At 42.7% G+C, this 23,447-nt stretch overlaps 2 protein-coding genes and 1 long non-coding RNA gene across 4 annotated transcripts; 2 read left to right on the top strand and 1 right to left on the bottom strand.

The window, feature by feature from the left end:
• The first annotated feature begins 1,978 nt into the window (after nucleotides 1-1,978).
• Nucleotides 1,979-6,405, top strand: LOC119323819 (autophagy protein 5-like). Its single transcript, XM_037597528.1, has 8 exons — nucleotides 1,979-2,262; nucleotides 3,595-3,719; nucleotides 3,840-3,906; nucleotides 4,437-4,526; nucleotides 4,601-4,688; nucleotides 4,822-4,959; nucleotides 5,245-5,376; nucleotides 5,857-6,405. Exons 1-8 carry the CDS (start codon nucleotides 2,122-2,124, stop codon nucleotides 6,186-6,188), a joined length of 1,113 nt encoding a protein of 370 aa, XP_037453425.1. The 5' UTR covers nucleotides 1,979-2,121; the 3' UTR covers nucleotides 6,189-6,405.
• Nucleotides 6,406-8,056: 1,651 nt separating this feature from the next.
• LOC119320698 (autophagy protein 5-like) lies at nucleotides 8,057-11,504 on the top strand. Its single transcript, XM_037594671.1, has 8 exons — nucleotides 8,057-8,101; nucleotides 8,794-8,918; nucleotides 9,017-9,083; nucleotides 9,585-9,674; nucleotides 9,754-9,875; nucleotides 9,952-10,112; nucleotides 10,382-10,513; nucleotides 10,933-11,504. The coding sequence occupies exons 1-8, from the start codon at nucleotides 8,057-8,059 to the stop codon at nucleotides 11,292-11,294; spliced, it is 1,104 nt and encodes a 367-aa protein (XP_037450568.1). The 3' UTR covers nucleotides 11,295-11,504.
• An 845-nt stretch (nucleotides 11,505-12,349) lies between these two features.
• LOC119325250 lies at nucleotides 12,350-14,910 on the bottom strand. 2 transcript variants are annotated; one of them, XR_005157427.1, is made up of 4 exons: nucleotides 14,318-14,910; nucleotides 13,912-14,243; nucleotides 13,050-13,108; nucleotides 12,350-12,722 (listed from the first exon to the last, which is right to left on the bottom strand). It is a non-coding gene; the product is annotated as an uncharacterized LOC119325250 (long non-coding RNA). The 2 variants fall into 2 exon arrangements; XR_005157426.1 differs by lacking the exon at nucleotides 13,050-13,108 and having other exon boundaries at nucleotides 14,318-14,907.
• Nucleotides 14,911-23,447: the final 8,537 nt, after the last annotated feature.

The following is a 23,447-nucleotide window of genomic DNA, read 5'->3' as shown; positions in this document are numbered from 1 at the left end:
GCCCACCAGAGTTTAAGTCTCAGACTTAACACTGGTGCTCGCATTTTTTTGGATTTATTTCAGGCCTTCCGGCGAGGTGCTGTCATTTTTCTGGATTTATATCAACCCTTCTGGCGATGTGCGTTCAGTGGAAGGAGACGTTCTCATCGACTACGAAGGTGTCTGTGATGACTTCATCAATCTCAAGATGATGTGTCGGCTGAGTCTTTAGAGGTGCTCATAGGGGTAGGGTGTGCGTGCGTGCACTCATAGAGATGAGAGTATCTATGTTTGTATGAGCATTTTGCGTCTGTACTATGTAAAAAAAACTCGTGGCAGTATAGAGGGTGGGGGGGTTGTCTTGTCACTGCTTTTTATGGAGCAGGGGATCTGGTTGCATCTTTGTGTTATATAAGGGTGGTCATCGAAGGTGCCTTATGGCGGAGTGGATAACGACCAATTTCTCATAACATTGTCGCTAGCATCTTCCGTCTTCGACCTACAATATCTCGGCCACAACATCAACAAGGTTTTCCAAACTTTGATTTGATGGTGTTTCAGAGGTCCACAAGCGGTGTTGAGCTTTGCTCGTGGCATACCGCCGCCATGGAGACCCGAAGCAAAGTCAAGGACAGAAGCTTGAAAAAATAAGGCTAGACATTCCGACGATAGGCAAGCAATATCCGACTCTTAACAGAAGGTTGAAGCCCTCAGTAGGACACCGCTCAGAATGTCTGACCCATGTCTGACCCAATGTCCGACCAATATTCAACTCTTAACAGAAGGTTGCAGGTTTTTCTCTCTGAGCCAGGCTAGAGGTTTTGACTTGTTGGTCGAGGTTTTGAGTCATTTCCTTGTGTATAGGAAGTGCATCTGACTCATATATAGATCAGTGGTGACGACTGATTGAGTAATACACAATCATCAAGCCAATCTGTCACTTTTACCTTTACATTGTTTATCTCTCCCTTGTTTTCTTCCTGTTCGACGATAGCAAACCTTGAGGCCTTAGGGGTGATCAGGTTGGAGCCCATAGCCGCTACACTCCCTGGCGGGATCCATCCCGAGTGTGTGGGGGTTCAGGTCCTCTAAAAACATAGTCGACATGTCCTGCATACCACGCTTCAGACGTGACTCCTCCAGCGACGTATGGTTGCATTGCACTCAACATTGGGTTCACATGAACGTGTTTATGTGTGAACACACTTTTTGGGGACTAGTTGGGGACGAAGTGCTAATGGTCCATCATGATCATTGTGGCCCCAAAGAGATAATCACCAAGGGTTTGCAAATACACAGTGGTAATATGAATACACAATTCACTTACGTACATGCAAATAATTCATATTTTAATAATGTTGCTAGATCTTTTAGTGAGGATAATTTATCAGCTAGCCCTAGTTTTTTAATTCTACATCTAATTGTGCGAGGAGTCGATGCAAAAAAAAATAGTTTCTTTAACTTCGTATAATGTCGGCAACAGGCAACATGTGTATTTGAATTCTCATGCATCGACAAGCTCATAATTTCATATGCCAAATGATAGCATGATGAGTTCGGTTAATCAATTTGAAAATACCCCATGTTAGGACCTCGAATAGCATGCAACAAGTATCTAACCATTTAATCATCGACAAGTAATTCACAATACAGGAGTCCAAACATGTGGATGGATAGGGTAATTGGCCATGCCTACTTGTTATTCAGTCAATTACCCTAAACTTTTCATAAGCCGCGCCTTATGTTATAAAATTTCAGCCACGTGCAACCGCTGACATTTATAATTCAGCTCCGCACCTTCACAACGATCGATCATAGCCGAATAAGTGAAAATTCCACGAGAGGCCACGATGTTGGTGAATCGTTGGGTGAATCGGACGGCGGATATCGAATCAAATCCACCGCGATGACGTGAAGGGAAAACAAAGCGGGGCCGGACTCCAACTCCTCCCTCTCTCTCTCTCTAGAACAGCTCAGGGGAAAAAAACGAATCCCCTCTGCGAGCAGAAGCGAGGCATCCGAACTTCCGAGGCGGGGCGGATTGGTTCGTGGGGGCGGCGCGGGAGGAGGCATCGCCGGCGGCGAGCTCGGCTGATCCTACCGCGCGCGGGACCGATACGTCGTCCTCCGCCGGCGCGAGCAATGGCGGCGGCGCCGCGGGGCGAGGAGGCGGCGGCGTGGTCGGAGGAGGCGGCGCGGCTGGTCTGGGGCGGCGCCGTGCCGCTCCAGGTCCACCTCCACGACGCCGACGTCACCGCGCTCCCGCCGCCCCCGCCCTTCCTGGTAAGATGCCGTCCCCCGTCGACTGTGCCCGCCATCCGAAACCCCAAATCTCGGCACTGCGTTCTTGGATTTCAGGATCACTGATGGGTTATAGTCCAGATTGCTTGCTCTCCTAGGAATTTTAGACCCTGCGCTGAAGATCTCGAGGTCTTTTGGCCTGCCCGTGAGCTCCAAAAGCCTGGATTTTAAGGCAAACCCTCACCAAAGCTTGGTACTTTTTTCCTGCATAATATGAGCATGGAGATGATTCTGCTTGTGCTTCATCATAAGCATGAAACTATCAATCTCAGAGCTTGCAGGTTCTTTTCTAGTACGCCCCACATCATGTTTATGTAAGAAGCTGAGTTTGCTGCAGGCAGCAGGCATGCTCTTCATATGTTTGATGTGCTGTTGAAAAAGAAAAGATAAAACATTTACAAATCTCACTTGCTGCTGTATGAAATTCTTCTGTTTCTCTTTCACATTAGCTATCTATTTCAGGGCATGTACAATGGTCGATAAGGCAGTCTTATCTTAAATCCTGCCATGTAATCTAGAGATGACAAAAAATATAGTGTACAATGGGTTGTGTCATAATCTTATCTCTATTAACTAGATATTCCTAAAAATGTGGTGAGAGATTTTGTTGCTAAGAGACCATCTCTTATATCTATTTTAGCTCGCAGCCCAAGCTGTTAGCCATGTGAGATCATTGCTGCTCGTTTTTGTTGGCATCTTGTGTTACAAAGAGTTTCCACATGACTTCCGCTATTTCTTTTCTTCTTATCCGCAGATGCAACAAAATAAAACGACACCTCTGTGTGCAGCACGTGCATTACATTACTGTTATCTTCCTTGTCCCGTAACAATGGATTTAGTTAACAAAAAATTAACCCATGTCACAAAAATAGTATCACTGAAAACTATCTACAATTACAAATCCGACGATACAATTCTTTATCACCTACTTTAACATTCTGTCAGTTAAATCTATGATCAAAATTTTACTTAAAATACGAAGAGTACCAGTTTTGCGATGCCCTCCTCCCTCTGATAGCACTTCTTCCAAAGAGCTTAATCAATCAATCATCAATCTATCTGCCCGATAAAGAGAACCGGCCGGCGGGATTGAACCGGCTCGGAAGGTGCACCTGAAATTCAAAAGCGGGTGGAAAGAAACCTTCCTATCCTACAACGACTGACTGACCGGCCTGGATTGCCCAGCCCCAAATGATTGCGGTTTTGACTCAGGCCAGCAGCACTGTTGGTAACTTGGACCCGGAGGAAGAAGAAGCCTAGCTAGTAGTAGAGAATATCTGTTTCATTTATTGACCTTTATTTTGTCTGCAACAGACTTTAGGACCAAGAATTGGGTATTTTCCATTGTTGGTGTCGACTATAAAGGCTCATTTCAGCAGCTCGCTCCCACCAGGTGTTGATACAGTTTGGTTTGAGTATAAAGGGCTGCCACTGAAATGGTAACATATGTTATCTCCTACTAATATTAATGATGGTCTATCACCTTATGATGGTCTATAACCCATGTTATTGCTGTCGCTTTTATTTGCTGACAGCCCTTTTTATGTTCGCATTGTTAGGTATATACCCATCGGTGTTCTTTTCGACCTTCTCTGTGCAGATCCAGAAAGGCCATGGAATCTAACAGTAAGGCTATGAGTCCTCTAGCACTTTTGTTTAGATACGTCTTTTATGATTTGTTTAATTTGCAAGGTGTTTTTCTGGTGTTGAAGGTTCATTTATGCCTTAATGGGACGCTGGATTAGTAGAAACCTTTTGATTAACCATGTGCGTTTTCTCTTAACGTTTAAGTTTGCTGGAAATACTGTTAGAGATTTATGTCATAATTTTCTCAGGATCTAGTTAGTTACTTAACTCAGCAATTAAGTCCAATAAATTACCAATTAGAGTGCAAAAATATTCATATGCATGCCACACATTTTGTAATCCTTGCTTAATTGCAATCAGCCATCCATCAGTGTATGAATAGTAGAAAACAAAGTTTATAACTATCTGCTCTTACAGGTACACTTTCGATTGTATTTTTTGAAAAGTTAGTCTTTCTGAAAACATGAGTCATTTGCATGAATCTGCTATTCCGTTTCTACATGTGGTTTTCCCTGTTACTTGCTCCAATTGTTCTCCGTATGCACACAACTTACGCATATAATTTGTAGGTTCATTTTAGGGGGTATCCTGCAGATATATTATCACCATGTGAAGGTGAAGATAGTGTAAAGTGGAACTACAACAATTCCCTGAAAGAGGTTCGTTTTGAGAACTAACCCGGCAACTATTTCTCCCAATCTCAAACAATAGTTTAATAATTTCTCTTGTTCAGGCTGCCTTCATCATAACTGGAAACAGTAAGAATGTGATGAATATGTCCCAGGCTGATCAACTTGCTATGTGGGAATCAGTGAGGAAAGGTAAGCTCGCCAGAAACCACCTTTCTGTACAAAGTATACCCAGTTTCTACCATTTGTGGATGATACATTCTCTCAATGCTTGTAACTTTCGTGCTTTGACTACAGCATGTTATTTTGTTATTACTTATTATAGGTGACTTGGATAGTTATATGAATATCTCGACCAAGCTTAAGCTTGGACCCTTTGAAGAGGATTTCTTAGTACGGACATCCTCGTTAGGGCCTCGACAAGGTTCTGATGAGCCTGAATCTCCTGGATCTGTCAAACCATGTATGCTCTTCTGTCATTGAACTGTTTAGTTTTGTATTAGTTGAAAGTTTCATACCAAATTTATTTTGTTTTATTTTTGTTTGGGCATTTTTTATATATTAGTTAATTGATGCATCCTTTTCATGTTTGTAAAACTTCACATACACTTTCAAGTAGTATCATAATGGACCTGTACATTATTGGAGTCGTATGACATCAAGATACATCTATGATAAAAATGGATTTGCGTCACATTAAGAAATCACCATCTGCTCTGATAGATCTATTCAATTAATACCTTGTTAGGCAGGGTACCTGTTCGATTATACGTGCGCAGAGTTCAACAAGACCTTGAGTATTTAGAAGATGCGGTTCCTGTCAGTGACTGGGAAAGTGTATCCTATATAAATCGGCCATTCGAGATCCGGAAGGAGGGAGGTACGTAGCTCTGCTGCCAGTATTTATGTTATCATTTGAACACCAGTATGTATTGAGGAAGGATTTGCTTGTTGTAATCACCAACCATGTAGTAGTGCTTTTCAGAAAAATATTAAATATACTGTATTACCGTCGTCTGGAGATTATCCCCAAACTGAGAAGCATGCACATGTACATTTCTTCCATTGGAAAATTGGTGCAACTTTTATTTATCCATTTATTTTGAGAGGATATTTATCTATCTATGCTACTATTTTACTGTCTGCTTTGCGACATCTTTTGAGAAAGCCAGGGTAAAGGGTTTAAGATTTCCTCTTTAACGAGAAACAAGTGTGACTGTAATCAGAGTTCACCCCTGAAACTGTGCAAACTACATGTTTACAACTGCCTTCCACTCACCCCCTTTGTTTGACGGTGGTTATGGTGTCGCGATAACGGTATTTCTTCTTGACATATAGTTCACTTTGCTCTGTTCTGCAGGTAGAAGCTACATCACCTTGGAACATGCGTTGGAGACGTTGCTACCAGAGTTCTTCAGCTCGAAGCCCGCAGCTAGAGCTGCTGATCCTGAACCTGCGGCGACGACACCAGACTCAGAACCCGACGATTCAGGTACCAGTCCAGGCACTCCTCATGACGAGAAACCAGCTTCGGCGGGTCCGCAAGAGACAGATGTGGCCAAGAAGACCAGATTGAAGCTGGTGAGAGTGCAGGGCATCGAGCTCGACATGGACATACCGTTCCTTTGGGTGGCCAACAACCTGAAGAACCCCGAGTGCTTCCTCCATGTCTGTGTATACGTTGGGGCATGATTGTAGCAGTGACTGAAGAACAGTAGACCAAAGGTTAGATACCATAGAAAGAGAGTGCCTTCCAGACCAGAAATGGCATGCTGGTCTTGTTCTTTTGTTGTACATACAGATGGTAAAATCGTGATCGTTTAGGTGTGTCGATGTAAGATTTGCAGCCGCCGGTGCGGTGTGGGTTTGAATACGATGATGAATGGAATGATTCCTGTTTCACAATTCATGATGCCTACTGTTGTGGTATGGATATGGAATTGTTGGGGAGGAAGAGCATTCGATGCATGCTGATGCTGTGTAATTCATATGCCATCTCTGTCAAATTCGAGCCAAGTCGTTTATAATTGCTCTCAACTTAAGTTCATTTTGTAACACAGCAGCTATTTTTTTAAGAGCAGAGCCTGATATCATGGTCATTCGTTCCATGAGGAAAAGCCGGGACACCAGCGTGCAAATCTCACAGCCGCTGTTAGCTGTGTAACTAGACAGTTTATTCTTCAGGGCAGCAGCTATGGTCAGGAGACCGTCTCAGGAGTACATTTAATCCCTAACCAAATCATAAAGCATTAACAATATGAAGCTCATACCGAAAACTAAACATGTGAGCCCGGACCGAACATAGAACCAAGACATCTATGAATGCAACATATCTGGCTAGCACATGAACGAGTAAATAGGGGATGCACAGGTCATACCCTCTGGTAGGCCAGGCTAGGGCCGTGGTGGCTGCTGCGGCTTCGCCCACACGTTCTTCTTGGGGGCGTCATCCTCGGCCATGGTGTCAGAGTTGAGGAAGTGGTCATGAAGATAAACCGGGAGCAATCACGCCGAGACGCTCCCACAAAACCTTATCGTGCCTTCTCCCCGTGCAGGATTGCAAAGGGCGACGTTCCAAAGGTCTGCTCTACCGACCGGCTGTGCACACGATCGTCGGGATGTGATTGCTGAAAGCAGAACAAAAGACGATCAGTAGGGCCGGCTAGGGTTGCGTGAGGAGGGACTGAGTTGGTTGGCCCTCTGGCTAGCCAACGCCTCCAACATATAGGCATCCGCGTAGGCAGTCATGGACCTAATCCAACGAACGAGTCGTCATGTCACCGGGTCCAACATCTGTTGACACAACCCCATATTAAGTTTACTTCATCGTGTTTGAGTAAACAATGTCTCTACAATACAAGTTCATCAACTTCCAAAACTTGTTTTTGGGCACTGTAAATTAGCTTTTGAGAACATATTCGGTTCAAACCACAGCTCGGGCTTGTATGCTACCGACGTGGACGAGGCTACAAGGTTGCCACACGTTTACTCTATGCAAAATTGGTATAGTTGGATTCGCTTGAAAGCACATTTTTCGATAATACCATTAATTTTGTATGTTGGGTTACCATGTACTCTCTATGTACCAAAATATAATACGCTTTTGCGGTTCAAATTCGAATTGCAAAAACGTCCCATACTTTGATACAAAGGTAGTGACTATGTGCATCAATCGTTGTAGAGGTCGGGATCGAGTTTACCCTTTTTTTGTTTTTATATAGATTAGAAAAGTATATGTGGTTGGATCTGTTATGTTTCGAATTTTTGGACAAGAGACTTGATTCGGATGAACTACGTTTCAGAATCGGACGGTGGATATCGATTCAAATCCATCGCGGCAACGTGAAGAAAACAGAGAGAGGCCGCCGGGCCCCGACTCCAACTCCTCCCTCCTCAGAAGAATCCTCCTCTCCGCAAGCAGAAGCAAAGCATCCGAAGTTCCGAGCTTCCGAGCTGAGGCGGATTGGTTCGCGGGACGGCGGTGGAGGAGGCGTCTCCGGCGGCGAGCTCGTCTGAGTCTACCGCGCGCGGGACCGGTCCGTCGTCCTCCGGCGCGAGCAATGTCGGCGGCGCGGTGGCACTGGATTGGCGCCGTGCCGCTCCAGGTCCACCTCCACGACGCCGACGTCACCGCGCTCCCACCGCCCCCGCCACCGCGCTCTCTAGGAATTTTAGACCCTTAGTGGAGAATTCCGAGGTCTTTTAGCCTGCCCATGAGCTCCAAAAGCCTAAATTTTGAGGCAAACACTCACCAAATGTTGTTACTTTCTCATATGAGCATGTTTTATCAGTACAACTTTGTGGGAGTAGTATCTATTTTCTTGCATATGAGCGTGGAGTTGATTCTGCTTGTGGTTCGGCACAAGCATGAAGTTATCAGTTAGCTTGCCTGATCTTTTCCAAGTATGTTTTCTATCCTGTTTATGTAAGAGGCAAAGTTTGCTGCAGGCATGCCCTGCATGTGTTTGATATCCTGAAGATGAATATATATTTGCTGTATGGACAAAATATATTCCTGTATCCCTCTTTCAGATTGCAATCTATTTTAGCTTAAAGCCCAAGGTGATAGTGATATGCTAGATAATTGCTGCTCGTTTTTTTGTTGGTATCTGATGTTGCATAGAGTTTCCACATAATTGCCACTGTTTCTTTTCTTCTTATCCGCAAGCGTAACAAAATAAGACGACGATACCTCCGTGTGCTACACTGTTGCTATTTTCGCCCCTGCCACATCATTCATCTTCCTTCCCATAGGAGTATTTGTTTCATTTATTGATCTTTATTTTGTCCACGACAGCTTTTTGGGCCAAGAATCGGGTATTTTCCACTCTTGGTGTCGATTATAAAGGCTCATTTCAGCAGTTCGCTCCCACCAGGCGTCGATACTGTTTGGTTTGAGTATAAGGGGCTGCCACTGAAATGGTAACATATGTTATCTCCTACTTAATATTAATGATGGTCTATCGCCTTATAAATCTTGAGAACCCATGTTATCGCCCTTTTTATCTTCGCATTGTTAGGTATATACCCATTGGTGTTCTTTTTGACCTTCTTTGTGCTGAACCAGAAAGGCCATGGAATCTAACGGTGAGACTATGTGTCCTCTAGGACTTCTGTTTATACACCTTTTCTTTTATGTTTTGTTTAATTTGCAAGGTGGTTTTCTTGGTGGTGAAGGTTCATTTATGCCATAATGTGGTACTGGAGTAGTAGAAACCTTTTGATAAAAATGTGCACTTTCTCTTAATGTTTAAGTTTGCTGGAAATACTGTTAGAGATTTATGCCATAATGTTCTCAGGATCTAGTTAGTTACTTAACTTAACAAGTAAGTTCAATAAATTACCAATTAGAGTGCAAAAATATTTATATGCATGCCACATATTTTTGTAATCCTTGCTACGAATAGTAGAAACTAAGTTTATAACCATCCACTCTTACAGGGTACTTTGTCAATTGTATTTTTTGAAAAATTAGTCTTTCTGGAAACAAGAGTCATTTGCATGAATCCACTATTCTGTTTTTATATGTGTTTTTCCCTGTTGCTCCAGTTGTTCGCCGTGCACTCAACTTACGCATAAAATTTGTAGGTTCACTTTAGGGGATATCCTGCAGATATATTATCACCATGTGAAGGTGAAGATAGTGTAAAGTGGAACTACAACAATTCCCTGAAAGAGGTTCGTTTTGAGATCTAGTGTCACCCGATAACTTTTTCTTCCAATCTCAGACAATAGTGTAATATTTTCTCTTGTTCAGGCTGCCTTCATCATAACTGGAAACAGTAAGAATGTGATGAATATGTCCCAGGCTGATCAACTTGCTATGTGGGAATCAGTGAGGAAAAGTATGCTCGCCAGAAACTACCTTTCTGTACGAAAGTATAACTAGTTTCTACCATTTGTGGGAGATCCATTCTCTCAATGCTTGTGACCTTCATTCATGCTTTGACTACAGACGTGTTATTTTGTTATTACTTGTTATAGGAGACGTGGATAGTTATATGAATATCTCTACCAAGCTTAAGCTTGGACCGTTTGAAGATCACTTCTGGGCTTCCTCGTTAGAGCCTCGACAAGGTTCTGATGAGCCTGAATCTCCTGGATCTGTCAAACCATGTATGCTCTTCTGTCATTGAGTTGTCTACTTTTGTATTAGTTGAACGTTTCATACCAATTTTTTTTTTGTCTGGGCATTTTTTATATTAGTTAATTGTTGCATTGTTTTCACATTTTTAAAACTTCATATACACTTTCAAGTTATACAATGATGAACCCATACATTATTGCATTTGTATGACATTAAAATATGGCTATGATAAAAATGGATTTGTGCCACATTAAGGAATTATTGCCCTGATAGATCTAATCAATTAATACCTGGTTAGGCAGGGTACCTGTTCGATTATACATGCGCAGAGTTCAAGAAGACCTTGAGTATTTAGAAGATGCGATTCCTGTCAGTGACTGGGAAAGTGTATCCAACATAAATCGGCCATTCGAGATCCGAAAGGAGGGAGGTATGTAGCTCTGCTGCCAGTATGGAGGAAGGATTTTGCTTGTCGTAATCACCGACCATGTAGTAGTACTTTTCAGAAAACTATTAAGTATTTTGTATTACCACCATCTGGAGGTTATCCCCAAACAAGGAAGCATGCACATGTACATTTCTTCCATTGGGAAACTGGTGCAGCTTCTGTTATTTTGAGTGGATATTTATCCATCTATTGTAAAGACCCTGCTACTATTTAACCTTCTCCTTTACGACACCTTTTGAGCAACCCAGGGCAAAGGGCTGTAAATTACCGAGTCTAACATTTTATTATCTTTAACGAGGAAACAAGTGTGACCGAGTATAATCACCCCTGAAACTGTTCAAACAACATGTTAACAATTGCCTTTCGCTCACTGATGGTTATGGTGTTGCGATAACAGTGAGATTTCCTTCACATATACACATCGTGCTGTTTTGCAGGTAGAAAGATAACTACCCTGGGACATGCCTTGGAGACGTTGCTACCAGAGTTCTTCGGCTCGAAGGCCACAGCTAGAGCTGCTGAACCTGCGTCCATGACGCCAGACTCTGCACCCGACGGTTCAGATACCACTCCAGGGACTCCTCGCGACAGAGAAGCAGCTTTGGCGAGTCCGCAGGAGATGGATGTGGCCAAGAAGGCCAGAGTGAAGCTGGTGCGGATACAAGGCATGGAGCTCGGCCTGGACATGCCGTTCCTCTGGGTGGCCAACAACCTGAGGAACCCCGAATGCTTCCTCCATGTCTGTGTATACATCGGCGCATGAATGTAACGGCGACGGAAGAAGAGTAGGTGAAAGGTTAGATACCATAGGACCAGAAAATGGCCTGCTGTTATTGTTCTTTTGTTTGTACATACAGATGGTAAAATCCTGATCGTTTAGGTGTGTAAGATATGCAGCCCCCCCGGTGCGGTGCAGGTTTGAATACGAATCGTTTTCCCACTTATGGTGGCACGGGGGGTAATTATTGGCAACTTCGGGGGTAATCTTATGACGGACGGCCAGAAGCAATAGCCCCTTTATTATTAGGTATAGGTATAGAGGTATAGATATAGATATAGATATAGATATAAACTAGCAAAAGGGACCGTGCGTTGCAACGGGTTAAACAAATCCTCGCTCATCCTAGTCTATGATTCCACTTCTCTTGCTTGCCACCATTGTCGATGATGGTCATGTTATCCACCTATTCACGACGAATGTGATCAACCCCGAGGTGATGAGTTTGGTCATACTACACGACCGTAGAGCTTCACATCAATGCCCAGAGGGGCCAAACACGGAACATAGTTTTCTGAGGGGGCAAAAGAATTTTCTGATTGTTTATTAACCCCCTCCTTAAAAAAAATCTTCACATATTGCTAGTGCATTACACTGTAGCACACCGCTTTTACGATCGCCTCCCAAGTCCCCAAGCTGTAATTCCTCGGACCTGTAATGATAGTAGGTGCCATTTTTGTATCAATCTTTTATTTTCAAGAAAAACATAATAAAAACTTTTAAAAGAGTAGACCTTAAAATAAAATTAGAGAGAAAATGGTCGGAGCTAAAAATCACTACAGAACCAACGGGAATATACTAAACTGCATTCGACATACTACCACAGAATATTTCATCATTATGCATAAACTTCGGGATAATAAATTTGTCAAAATGGAAAGGGGACCAGGAAACAAAGTGTAAAAATCATCCCAGCTTTTGGTAACAAAATGAGTGGCACATATTATTACTGAAATTTCTGTGCAAATCAAAAAGAGCTATCCGCTTTAGTACCAACTTCCACTTTGCACCATTTTTCAGTGTGTAATGTAATGTAATCATGTGTTCTGAGGAATAATTTCAAAATTAGAAATAGTTAGCACGGATCCGAAATCGTCATAATAGGTACATCTGATCGTGATTTGTGTTCCAGCTAAACAAAACCAGCCCTTAGCTAGAAAATCTAGAAACACGAACCAGCGTTTGACAGTCAGACTCAAACAAAACATTCATTATACCCCATTCTGCTACTGCCTGTGTTGCTGCTGTGCATTCATTTCGTTAACTGAAGAGCAATGAGTATGACAGGGCGCCGGAAGGAATCATCAAAAAAGACATACAATCCAGATGTTGTCCACACCAGAGTACAACAGCAGCCAACTTGGATCTGAAGGGGTTCCACACCCAGTACTCAACCTTGGATCCGTCCTTGTTCTGTACAATAACAAAACAACAATAAACATCAGTCTACTGCATCTGTAGAACAGTAATGAACATCATTTCAGAACAGCACCAATAAGTGTATCTCTCAGCCAGTAATTGCATCGTTTACATATAGGCATAAAAAAGTGCATCTTTCAAACAACAATGAACATCATTCACAAGCTCTAGAAGCAGAACAGAGCATAAAAATCCATCAGCAGAATCTGAAGCCAGTGAATATATCTAAAAACTACTGACATAAGCGTATCATTTGCTCTTGTAGGAACTAAAAATAGTCGAATCTAAGCTGATAACCCTGCTGAATCAAAGCTGGTTTACCATGTGCTAATCGAATTTCAATTCTGTAGCAGTGGAATTCTGGACAGTGTTTCAGGAATCTGTACAATAATGTCAAAGGGAAGGTAATTTAAGATGGCATCCAATTAGTTCAGTAGTGCTTAAAAAATCTAATTAGTTTAGGAAGACAACAAAACTTTAATAATAAGTACATGTATAGTTCAACATTAAAAGATGAGCAAGTGGAAAGAAACTGACACTAAGAATGGAATATTAACAGGAACAAAACTCCGACTGAACTTGTTCAATATTTTTACAGTTCCATGAATGCAGAACCAGGGCACATTGTTCAAACAGTTTTGGTTAAAACATTTTTTCAGACAGTCAATAATTTCAGCTTGTAAATCCCCAAAATTTCTCGAAAAAAAACATAATAAGTAAACATGAACATGCTCTTATTTGTTGTTCCAACATCAAGAAATAAAGATTGGGCACGTATTGGCTGCATCTCTGTCGGGCATTGTGGCCTCGTATTGGATATCTTTGCTTCTATATTTTCAATCTGCTGGGTGTCCAAGCGCATACAGGATGTCATTACTCTGTGTATTTGAGCATCTAAAAAAATAAGTCAATGGTGCATCATGTTAAAGGAGAAGAACAATTATACTATCGAAGAACATCAGCACATAATTCAACCTGATCTCAACTCCACATGTCCTGGACACCAAATCCATTTTAAGTACACATAATTAAAAGCTGCTAATAGTTCTGTAGTTTTGCTAAAAAGCAAGTTGGAAACTATCATTAGCAAAATATTTGAGCACCTACTCAATGTTTATATTCAAAACTGAAGTATCCAGCTTGTTAGACAAAAAATATGCAAGCAACATGATGAACAACTCACCATAACTTAATTTTTGTAGATACATTGGACTGTACAACATGTTCACTTTTGAAAACAAATTACACCAGCCTGAATGCCTGATACACCAAAGAAAAGCCTGAAAAAAAATGAAGTTCAACTCCTCATAAGCATAACATCAAACATGGTGTGGGCGTAATATCAAGAACAGAGGCACACATTAATTTGGGAAGAATGCAGTTGTCAATCCATGAGAGGGTGAGAGACAAAGAGAAAGAGATAGATCCTGAAGGAGAGGAGCAGCAACATCAGCCCGTGACCACCAGGACAGGGAGAGAGATGAGAGGTAGAGCGGAGCTCCTTGTCTACTGTAACTGCAAGTGCTACTTATTACACGGCAGCAGTAGAATCTTGCATCCTCTGTATAAACAAAAAGCAAATCTTATACCTTGAGGAGTTGGGGTGGTGGAGGCTTGAGCGTGGTGTGCTGCCGGACTGAAGGATCCGCCGAGGTGGGGAGCGGACCAGCCAGATTGGATGAGATGACTGCCGGAGGCAGAGCAAGGTGGCGTTGAGCTCAACCAGCGAGGGGATGGGCGCATCGAGCAGCAGATGGGGGCGTCGAGCAGGGTGTTGACCTTAACCGCCGTCGTCCTAGTACGGTACTCCACAACGGAAGAGCGCCACCGTGTCAGCCCGCAACGCTCGTCGTCGACCAGGGAAGGGCGTCCAGCAGAGGTGGCCGTCCTGCTTCCCCAACGACCGGGAGAGGAAGGAGGCTAGGGGAGGTGCGCCATCCAGCGATTCGGCGTGCCTTGCTCTGCCTCTCTCTCCGTCCAGCGTCAGCCACGCCGCCGCCGCCGGTTGCCCCGTCCTCGACCAGATCTGGACCCCACTCCCCTCACCCGAATCGACGCGCCCAGCCTCCTGCGCCGTCCAATGCGCCACCACACGCCGGAGGACACTGCGCCCGGCCTACCTTGCCCTCGACGCCGGTGTTGACCGCTCCTCTGCCTCGCTCGCCTACACCGCTGCCGCAACCGCGGTGGGCTGCGTCGTCGCTTGATTATTTGCAATTAGCCACTTTAAAAAGCATCACAGGTTAAATTCTTACAAACGTAGGGTCTTGCTTCTAAAAATGAATCTTTTTTCCAGACTCACTTAAACAGGGACTGCGGGTTAATTTCATGTAAACCGAGGGACTTTTATGCAAAATCACGCTCGACGACGTACGACAGAAACCCAATTCTCTTTATTATTATTATATATTATATATTATATATATATATATATAGGTAAAGATATTATAAAAAAGCTGTAGTTTAGATACTTGCAATTTTTTCCTTCTACTGTATCAAGCATGAACAGTTTTTGTATATTACGAAAAAAGCTGCAGATTTGATATTTGCAATTTTTCCTTCTATCAAGCAAGAACGTTTTTTTAACAGTTAAAGCAAGAACAATTTAAACATTTGAAAGAAGGAACCCCTGTATTTTTAGGCCAAAGCTGATGTGATTCCAACAGCTTTAGCCAAGCGAAAATTCATAGAAGCACCCATCCTCGCCTAATCCCTTTATCAGCCCTCAGGAGTACAACCCCCCTACTATTGTGTGCGGTATCGGCTGTCCTATGGGACAATATTGTCTATTAATGATTTTTCTATTGGACCTAATCCCAGACATAAAAACTGAAGACCGAAGATCGAATCCAGAAAGACAGTCCAAACCCATAAAGGCCAAACTATAAAGATCGAACTAAAATCGGTCGTCAAAATTGGAAGACCAATTTAAATTTGGTCGGATCGGTCTTCTTATCTGGATGACCACATAACCCAGATAGGTTGAATTACCACAATTCTCTGAAAGTATATGGCACAACTAGCACAATGTGTGGTTATCTCTTGATATTTATGACACAATTCAGTTGAATACACCTACTACGCACACGTTGTTTCAACTCTGAAATTTTGGTTGCATATACCTGTTATACATACCCATTGTCTCAATTATGTTTGCATACACATGCACTGTATGTACATGAATTTTAGTTGTAGTATGACATTTGGTCTATTTGGTTGGACCGAACACCATCTTATAAAAACCGAAGAATGAATAGAGAAGAACCGAGAAGACCAAATAATTTCAGTGTTAATTATGAAAGACCAAATTCTCGAAAAACCCAAAAAATCAGGACCGAGCAAAGCGAAACGATCGAACCGCCAGGTTTAATTGGACCCGCAGGGGCCATAACACAATGCAACGTCGTTATATCTTGTAGTGGGAACGTCTTTTGTAGACAATCACTACCGCTGCCGTTCATCAAAGGCATGAGAACCTACGGGAATAGACTAACCATGCCACCATCATACTTCCGACGCACAGCCATCATCCACCACTCAGAGATTACAGAAAATCATGTATGTGTCCATCTGATCTGACAAGAACTCGAAGTTGTTCGCCGTTCCAGCCACCATCTCCATTGGGGAAAAAAATTCTCTAAAAAATGTCCGAGCTCACGGGAAGGAGATACTGCCTACTCCATCCGCGGCTACAATCACTTTGTTGACCGAGATTAGACAAAACTAATCTATTTACGAAGTATTTCACGATACGATTCTTTTCCAAAATGCCATACATGAAAGGCGCCATGCTCAATGGCTTTTCCACGCCATGTTCCCCTATGTTGACCATTTGACGTGGCAATGTGTTGGCACCAGATTTTGTCACAGTCAAGAGCTTAATTAAGATGGCCTCAAATAGATAAGTGATCTACATGAAAAGGTTTCGTATTGTCGACATGAACATCTTTGAAGTTTGGGTCATCGCCATCCGACTTAATCTCAAGGGCTGAAACTATGCTCAAAGTATTAAGATTTTGTATTTAGAGTATTGTTCGGCCAATTAAGTCTCCAAGAAGGCCTCATATGGGAAAAGTTTCTACAAAGGTTGTCTTCGTCTCGTCGAAACAATCGATTTTGGTATAAAAAGCGTCTCAATCGGAGTTCATATGAAAAAGTTAGAGCCAAAATGGTGTGCTGCAAAAGTCTGCCCCGGAAGTTCCGGGCAAAACTTCCGGGGAGGTTCCAGGCTAAACTGAAAGTTTGCACATGGTGAGCCCCGAAAACTGAAATTTTAATATTATTTGCAGATTTGCGGGTCCGAATTCGACCTCAAGATGACCTCGGATGAAAAATTTATCAACTAACGATTTTTTCTCCATTGCAGGATCTACAACTTTGCTTTTGGGACCATCGCGCGGAGCCATATGCGACCTGCAGGAGCGACGCAAGAGGGCTACTTGATGTTATTCTAGTCTGGAAGTTCCGGGCAAACCAGAAGTCCCCCCTAGTCTGAGTTAGGTTAAGTTTTGATGTTTTGGACGGGATTTGAGTTTTTTTATTGTACGGTAAGTCCAGCCGCCTCATATATATGTACGAGGTGACGGCCGATTGAATAATAACACACAATCGCAAACACATCTACAACTTTTTCATCTACGTTTTGTCCCTCCCTCGTTCTTCGTCGTTCTTCGTGTTGGAGAGCTGCGAATCGCGAGGCTCTAGGGGCGGCCTGACCGACCTAGGGCATCCCACAGCCTCCGCACTCCCCGACGGGGTCCCTCCCGGGAGTGTGGGGTTTCGGGTCCTCAAAAGTTCTCTTCGGTCATCTTGCGAATCGCGCTTCCGGTGAGATTCCTTCGACGTGAGCTGCGGTGCATCACCCTCGGTGTCGTGGGTACACGTGACGTGTTCGTGTGCGAACACACTTTTTGGCGACTCCGCTAGGGACTAAAGAGCAATCATCATCATCATCCATCATGTCTAGTAGCGACAAGATTCCTAAGACATCTGAAGTGGATGCCGATAACATCATCAAGCCCAATTTTGAGGAGTTATCGGAGGAACATCGCCAAGCTTATGAGGAGTACAAGAAGGCGCGTGAAGAGAAGGAGATGCAAGAGTTCCTTGCTAAGTTGAAGTAGGATCGTCAAGGCAATATCACTCCGGTTGGAGAAATCAAGTTTCCTCCTCTTCATGATGAGCATGTTAAACACCCTGTGAGTAATACCTTCTCTCCCGAGGTATGGGCTGAAATTGATAGTCGCATTACTAATAGCAATAATCTTTTATACCAAATTTTCTTGGAAAGTAGTAATGCTCAAAAAAGTATGCCTCAATCATCTATTGGTAATCTTGGTGTGTCTGTTACCGCAGAAATTCCTAACCCAACTTTACCTATTTCATCGGTGTCTCCCATGCCGATGAATTTTTATCCTAGCCCAACAAATCAAATTTTTGCTGCACCCATTAATCCTATCATGAGTATGCCAGGTTTGGTGGTGACGCCGAACCAAACCCCACCTACAAGTGCAAACGTTGTTAGATCATTGCCGAATTTTAATTTGGCATAGTGCCACAGTTCACACTTGTAGCTACTAACCCTACTCCACCTATGCCACTCCCACAAGCTTCATCATCCACCATGGATGATGGTCGAGCTAATCTTAGAGAGGAGATGGCTAAGATGCTCCGAGAGAATTTTGGGGTTGAGTTACCAAGGAACCGTATTTCCCAAAAGCCATATCCAGAATACTTTGATGCAATTCAATGCCCTCCGGGATATAAAGTTCAAGATTTTGTTAAGTTTAATGGAGAGGCACAAAAACCACATGGGAGCATATTAGTCAATACTTGGCACAATTGGGTGAAGCGGGCTCACTAAATGAATTGAAAGTGCGTTTATTTCCTTTATCTTTAACCGGTACAACATTTTCATGGTTTGCCGCTTTGCCACATGGTTCTATTCGTTTATGGTCGCAATTAGAACAAAACTTTCATTATCATTTTTATAGTGGCGATAATGAGCTTAAGTTATCACATCTTACATCGGTTAGACAAAAGCATGATGAATCGGTATCCAATTATGTCAAGAGATTTAGAGATACAGAAAAACGGTGCTATAGTTTGGTGATAACCGAGAGAGATTTGGCTGATCTTGTGCTTAGTGGTTTGAGAACTAACATTAGATAAAGGCTAGAAGGCTGTGAGTTTTTAAATATCAACCAAGTCTTGCAAAGGGCTTTGGCTCAAGAAAGCCGAAGCAAAGATCTTAAAGAGATGCATAGATATAAAACTAATCGTCCTAAGATTAGTATGGTTGAGTATGACAGTGAGCACTAAGACGATGAGGTGATATTTATGCTACTGAATTTGTTTGGCCATTTAAGGCCAAACCAGTCACTTGCAATGATTTAGAGCCGATTCATAAGAATCATGATGAAGAGATGAAATTTACTTTCAACATTGCTAAGTGTGATAGAATATTTGATGTTCTGTTGCAAGCCAAGATTATTAGAATATCTCATACTTTACCGCCGTTCGAGGAGCTGAAACGACGTGCTTATTGCAAGTACCATAATTCTTTTTCTCATGCCACTAATGATGTAATGTTTTTCGACGACAGATACAATTGGCCATTAATGACGGAGGATTGGACTTTTCTGAGATGCAAGTTGATAAGTAGCCCTTCCCAATGAACACCATGGATTTGGAGGGGAAGAAGATGTTAATTCGGCCCAACATAGCCGAATCAGCTAATAAAAATAACTTTGTCATTGGTGAGCCCAGGAAAAGCAAGGAAGGCGACAAGATCTTGCGGAGACAAGTTGTGCTTGACAAGCAACCCAGTGGCAAAGAGATAATTAAGATCACCATTAAGAATCCTACACTCGTGGGGCAACCACAAGTGCAGGAGAACACTCATGCCAAATTTGTTAAGCCCAAGAGTCCAGAGGTTGGCAAGTGGAAGACGAATGAAGCTAAAGTGCATTGCAAGAAAATCAAGCCAACTTTTGATATGTTGTTGTCCAAATATGTCAATCAAGCGTCCGGTTCTAGCTCTAATTGGTCATCAAATTTGAAGCGTTCAAGATCACCTCCTATGGATGGCGCCAACCCCCTATGCACCATACTACATGGGAGGCTTCAGTGCAGGATGGAGCAACCCCCAATGGCCCCTTATGCTTTTCATCCAGGGAGGGCAGAACCAAGGAGGCCTGTTCATGAGAGGCTTTCTTATCCCACATGAGGCTGTTTGAAAAATGGTGTCAAACGGCCAATGCAAAATAATCAAAAAAGGGTCAGCATGCAAGTGTGCATGCTAAGTAACAAGTGTTGAAATTTCAGAGGTTAGCAAGCAAACGGAGAAGAGTACTAGTGCCGAAACTATTATGATAGGCACTAAAGAGTTAACAATCAAAGAGCCAATTATTGTTGATAATCCGGCTAATTCTAATAAGGATGTGGTTGTTGTCCAGCAAGGTCCCATGGCTAATGATCATGAAGCTAGCACAAGCAAGGCAAAGTTGAGGGATCCAAAATATACTCAATCTAAGTGGTGTCTCTCCGGTCTGACCAAGGCACAAAAAGGGAGGTTGCAGCACATAAGGAGCCACAAGAAGGAGCAACAAGAAGCAGAGAAGCAAAGGGTTAAATTGTTCAATGAAACCCGTCCCATGGTGCCACCAAATCAAGTGTGGAAGCCTAAGCAAAAGGAAAATGTCGCCGCTTCTTCATTGATCATAGCAACACCTACACCACCAATGAAGGACGATATGGCTACTATTATATCATCCACTTAACCTATTACTTCCTCTTTACTTGGAGATATTTCAGAGTCGGTGGACATGCTTGAGGAAGGAGATGAAATGCTTGATTATGAGTCTACACCGGTTCATGAAGGTATGGATATTAATATGGTGTATTACTTACCCATTGAATTTCGTGCTATAGATGAAGAAGGGGAAGTAGCTCAACTAGATTTTGGTCCTAAAAATGCTATATTCGAGAAGCCAAAAGAACGGGTGACGCACTTGAAGCCATTGTTCCTTAAAGGTCATATTAACAGATTGCCGGTTGCTAGAATGCTTGTCGATGGTGGTGCTGTGGTGAATCTTATGACATATTTGGTCTTCAAGAAATTGGGGCTGCGTGATGAAGAGTTAATAAAGACCGACATGGTGCTTAATGGATTTGAAGGCAAAGAGAAAACTGAAGCCCAAGGTGTGATGTATGTGGAGCTTATGGTGGGAAGCAAAACTTTGGCTACCGCATTCTTTGTCGCCAAGGTGCAAGGTAACTACAACGTGATATTGGGCCGCGATTGGGTTCATGCAAACTAATGTGTGCCATCTACTATGCACCAGTTTTTAATTCAATGGGTTGATGATGAAGTGGAATTCATTCATGCAGACAATTCAGCTTGTGTTGCTTTAGCCGATGCATCGGTGGATGATGTCTACTACGCAACCTTCTTCTTGTAGACGTTGTTGGGCCTCCAAGTGCAGAAGTTTGTAGGACACTAGCAAATTTCCCTCAAGTGGATGACCTAAGGTTTATTAATCCGTGGGAGGCGTAGGATGAAGATGGTCTCTCTCAAACAACCCTGCAACCAAATAACAAAGAGTCTCTTGTGTCCCCAACACACCCAATACAATGGTAAATTGTATAGATGCACTAGTTCGGAGAAGAAATGGTGATACAAGTGCAATATGGATGGTAGATATAGGTTTTTGTAATCTGAAAATATAAAAACAGCAATGTAACTAATGATAAAAGTGAGCACACATGGTATTGCAATGCTAGGAAACAAGTCCTAAGGTTCATACTTTCACTAGTGCAAGTTCTCTCAACAATAATAACATAACTGGATCATATAACTATCCCTCAACATGCAACAAAGAGTCACTCCAAAGTCACTAATAGCGGAGAACAAACAAAGAGATTATTGTAGGGTACGAAACCACCTCAAAGTTATCCTTTTTGATCGATCTATTCAAGAGTCCGTAGTAAAATAACACAAAGCTATTCTTTCCGTTCGATCTATCATAGAGTTTGTACTAGAATAACACCTTAAGACACAAATCAACCAAAACCCTAATGTCACCTAGATACCCGAATGTAACCTCAAGTATCCGTGGGCATGATTATACGATATGCATCACACAATCTCAGATTCATCTATTCAACCAACACAAAGTACTTCAAAGAGTGCCCCAAAGTTTCCACCAAAGAGTCAAGATGAAAACGTGTGCCGACCCCTATGCATAAGTTCACAAGGTCACTGAACCCGCAAGTTGATCACCAAAACGTAGATCAAGTAGATCACATGAATATCCCATTGTCACCACAGATAAGCACATGCAAGACATACATCAAGTGTTCTCAAATCCTTAAAGACTTAGTCCGATAAGATAACTTCAAAGGGAAAACTCAATCCATTACAAGAGAGTAGAGGGGGAGAAACATCATAAGATCCAACTATAATAGCAAAGCTCACGATACATCAAGATCGTACCACCTCAAGAACACGAGAGAGAGAGAGAGATCAAACACATAGCTACTGGTACATACCCTCAGCCCCGAGGGTGAACTACTCCCTCCTCGTCATGGAGAGTGTCGGGATGATGAAGATGGCCACCGGTGAGCGATCCCCCCTTCGGCAGGGTGCCGGAATAGGGTCCCAATTGGTTTTTGGTGTCTACAAAGGCTTGCGGCGGCGGAACTCCAAATCTATTGTGCTCCTGGATGTTTTCGGGGTAGGTGAGTATGTACAGGCAAAAGAAGTCGGTCAGGGGAGCCATGAGGGGCCCACGAGGGTGGGGGGCGCACCCAGGGGGTAGGGCGCGCCCTGGACCCTCGTGGCCACCTCGTTGCTTCCCTGACATCCACTCCAAGTCTCCTGGATTGCGTTTGTTCCAAAAAAGATTCTCCCGAAGGTTTCATTCCGTTTGGACTCAGTTTGATATTCCTTTACTACGAAACACTGAAATAGGCAAAAAAACAACGATTTGGACTGGGCCTTGGTTAATTGGTTAGTCCCAAAAATAATATAAAAGTGCATAGTAAAGCCCATTAAACATCCAAAACAGGTAATATAATAGCATGGAACAATAAAAGATTATAGATACGTTGGAGACGTATCAGTGGATTGGCAACATCCCAATGCTACTTTCTTGACAGGGCGCGACTTATCAGAATTTGCTTTTTCTTAGTGCTACAAAAAGTGGTTTCGTGCCCGTTTCTTTAAAGCCGGTTGGCGATAATCGGCTTCAAGGTATGATGTATTTAAATGGATCCTAATTTAGAGTGGTTACAAAAGCGTCTTGTAGAATATCGGTCCAATGAGAATGATATGTATGAGTCCATAGAAGAGTTAGATGACATGGACAAATTAGGACAAGGTTTTACATTGGCCGATCCATTAGAAGAGATAGATATAGGAGATGGTTCAATTCCTAGGACGACATTTATAAACAAAAATTTAAGAGCCGATCATAAAGCTAAGTTGATCGAGCTGTTGAAAGAATATGTGTGTTGCTTTGCATGGGAATATCATGAGATGCCAGGTTTAAGCCGAGAGCTAGTGGAGCATCGATTACCTATAAAGGCTGGTTTTAGACCGCACAAGCAATCAGATAGAAAGTTTAATCCAAAAACATATGACCGGATCAAGGAACAGATCAGTTGTTTGCTTAAAGCTAATTTTATTAGACCTTGCAGGTATGCCGAATGGATCTC

The sequence above is a fragment of the Triticum dicoccoides genome, chromosome 6B, assembly GCF_002162155.2.
Source record: "Triticum dicoccoides isolate Atlit2015 ecotype Zavitan chromosome 6B, WEW_v2.0, whole genome shotgun sequence".
Classification (NCBI taxonomy): domain Eukaryota; kingdom Viridiplantae; phylum Streptophyta; class Magnoliopsida; order Poales; family Poaceae; genus Triticum; species Triticum dicoccoides.
This window is presented reverse-complemented; position numbering and strand designations above follow the sequence as displayed.

Coding starts and splice junctions, on each gene's coding strand:
- LOC119323819 (XM_037597528.1), top strand. CDS start 2,122: ATGGCGGCGGCGCCGCGGGGCGAGGAGGCGGCGGCGTGGTCGGAGGAG. Junction 3,720..3,839: donor AAAGGGCTGCCACTGAAATG/GTAACATATGTT, acceptor TCGCATTGTTAG/GTATATACCCATCGGTGTTC. Junction 5,377..5,856: donor CGAGATCCGGAAGGAGGGAG/GTACGTAGCTCT, acceptor TCTGTTCTGCAG/GTAGAAGCTACATCACCTTG.
- LOC119320698 (XM_037594671.1), top strand. CDS start 8,057: ATGTCGGCGGCGCGGTGGCACTGGATTGGCGCCGTGCCGCTCCAG. Junction 9,675..9,753: donor ACAACAATTCCCTGAAAGAG/GTTCGTTTTGAG, acceptor TCTCTTGTTCAG/GCTGCCTTCATCATAACTGG. Junction 10,514..10,932: donor CGAGATCCGAAAGGAGGGAG/GTATGTAGCTCT, acceptor GATAACAGTGAG/ATTTCCTTCACATATACACA.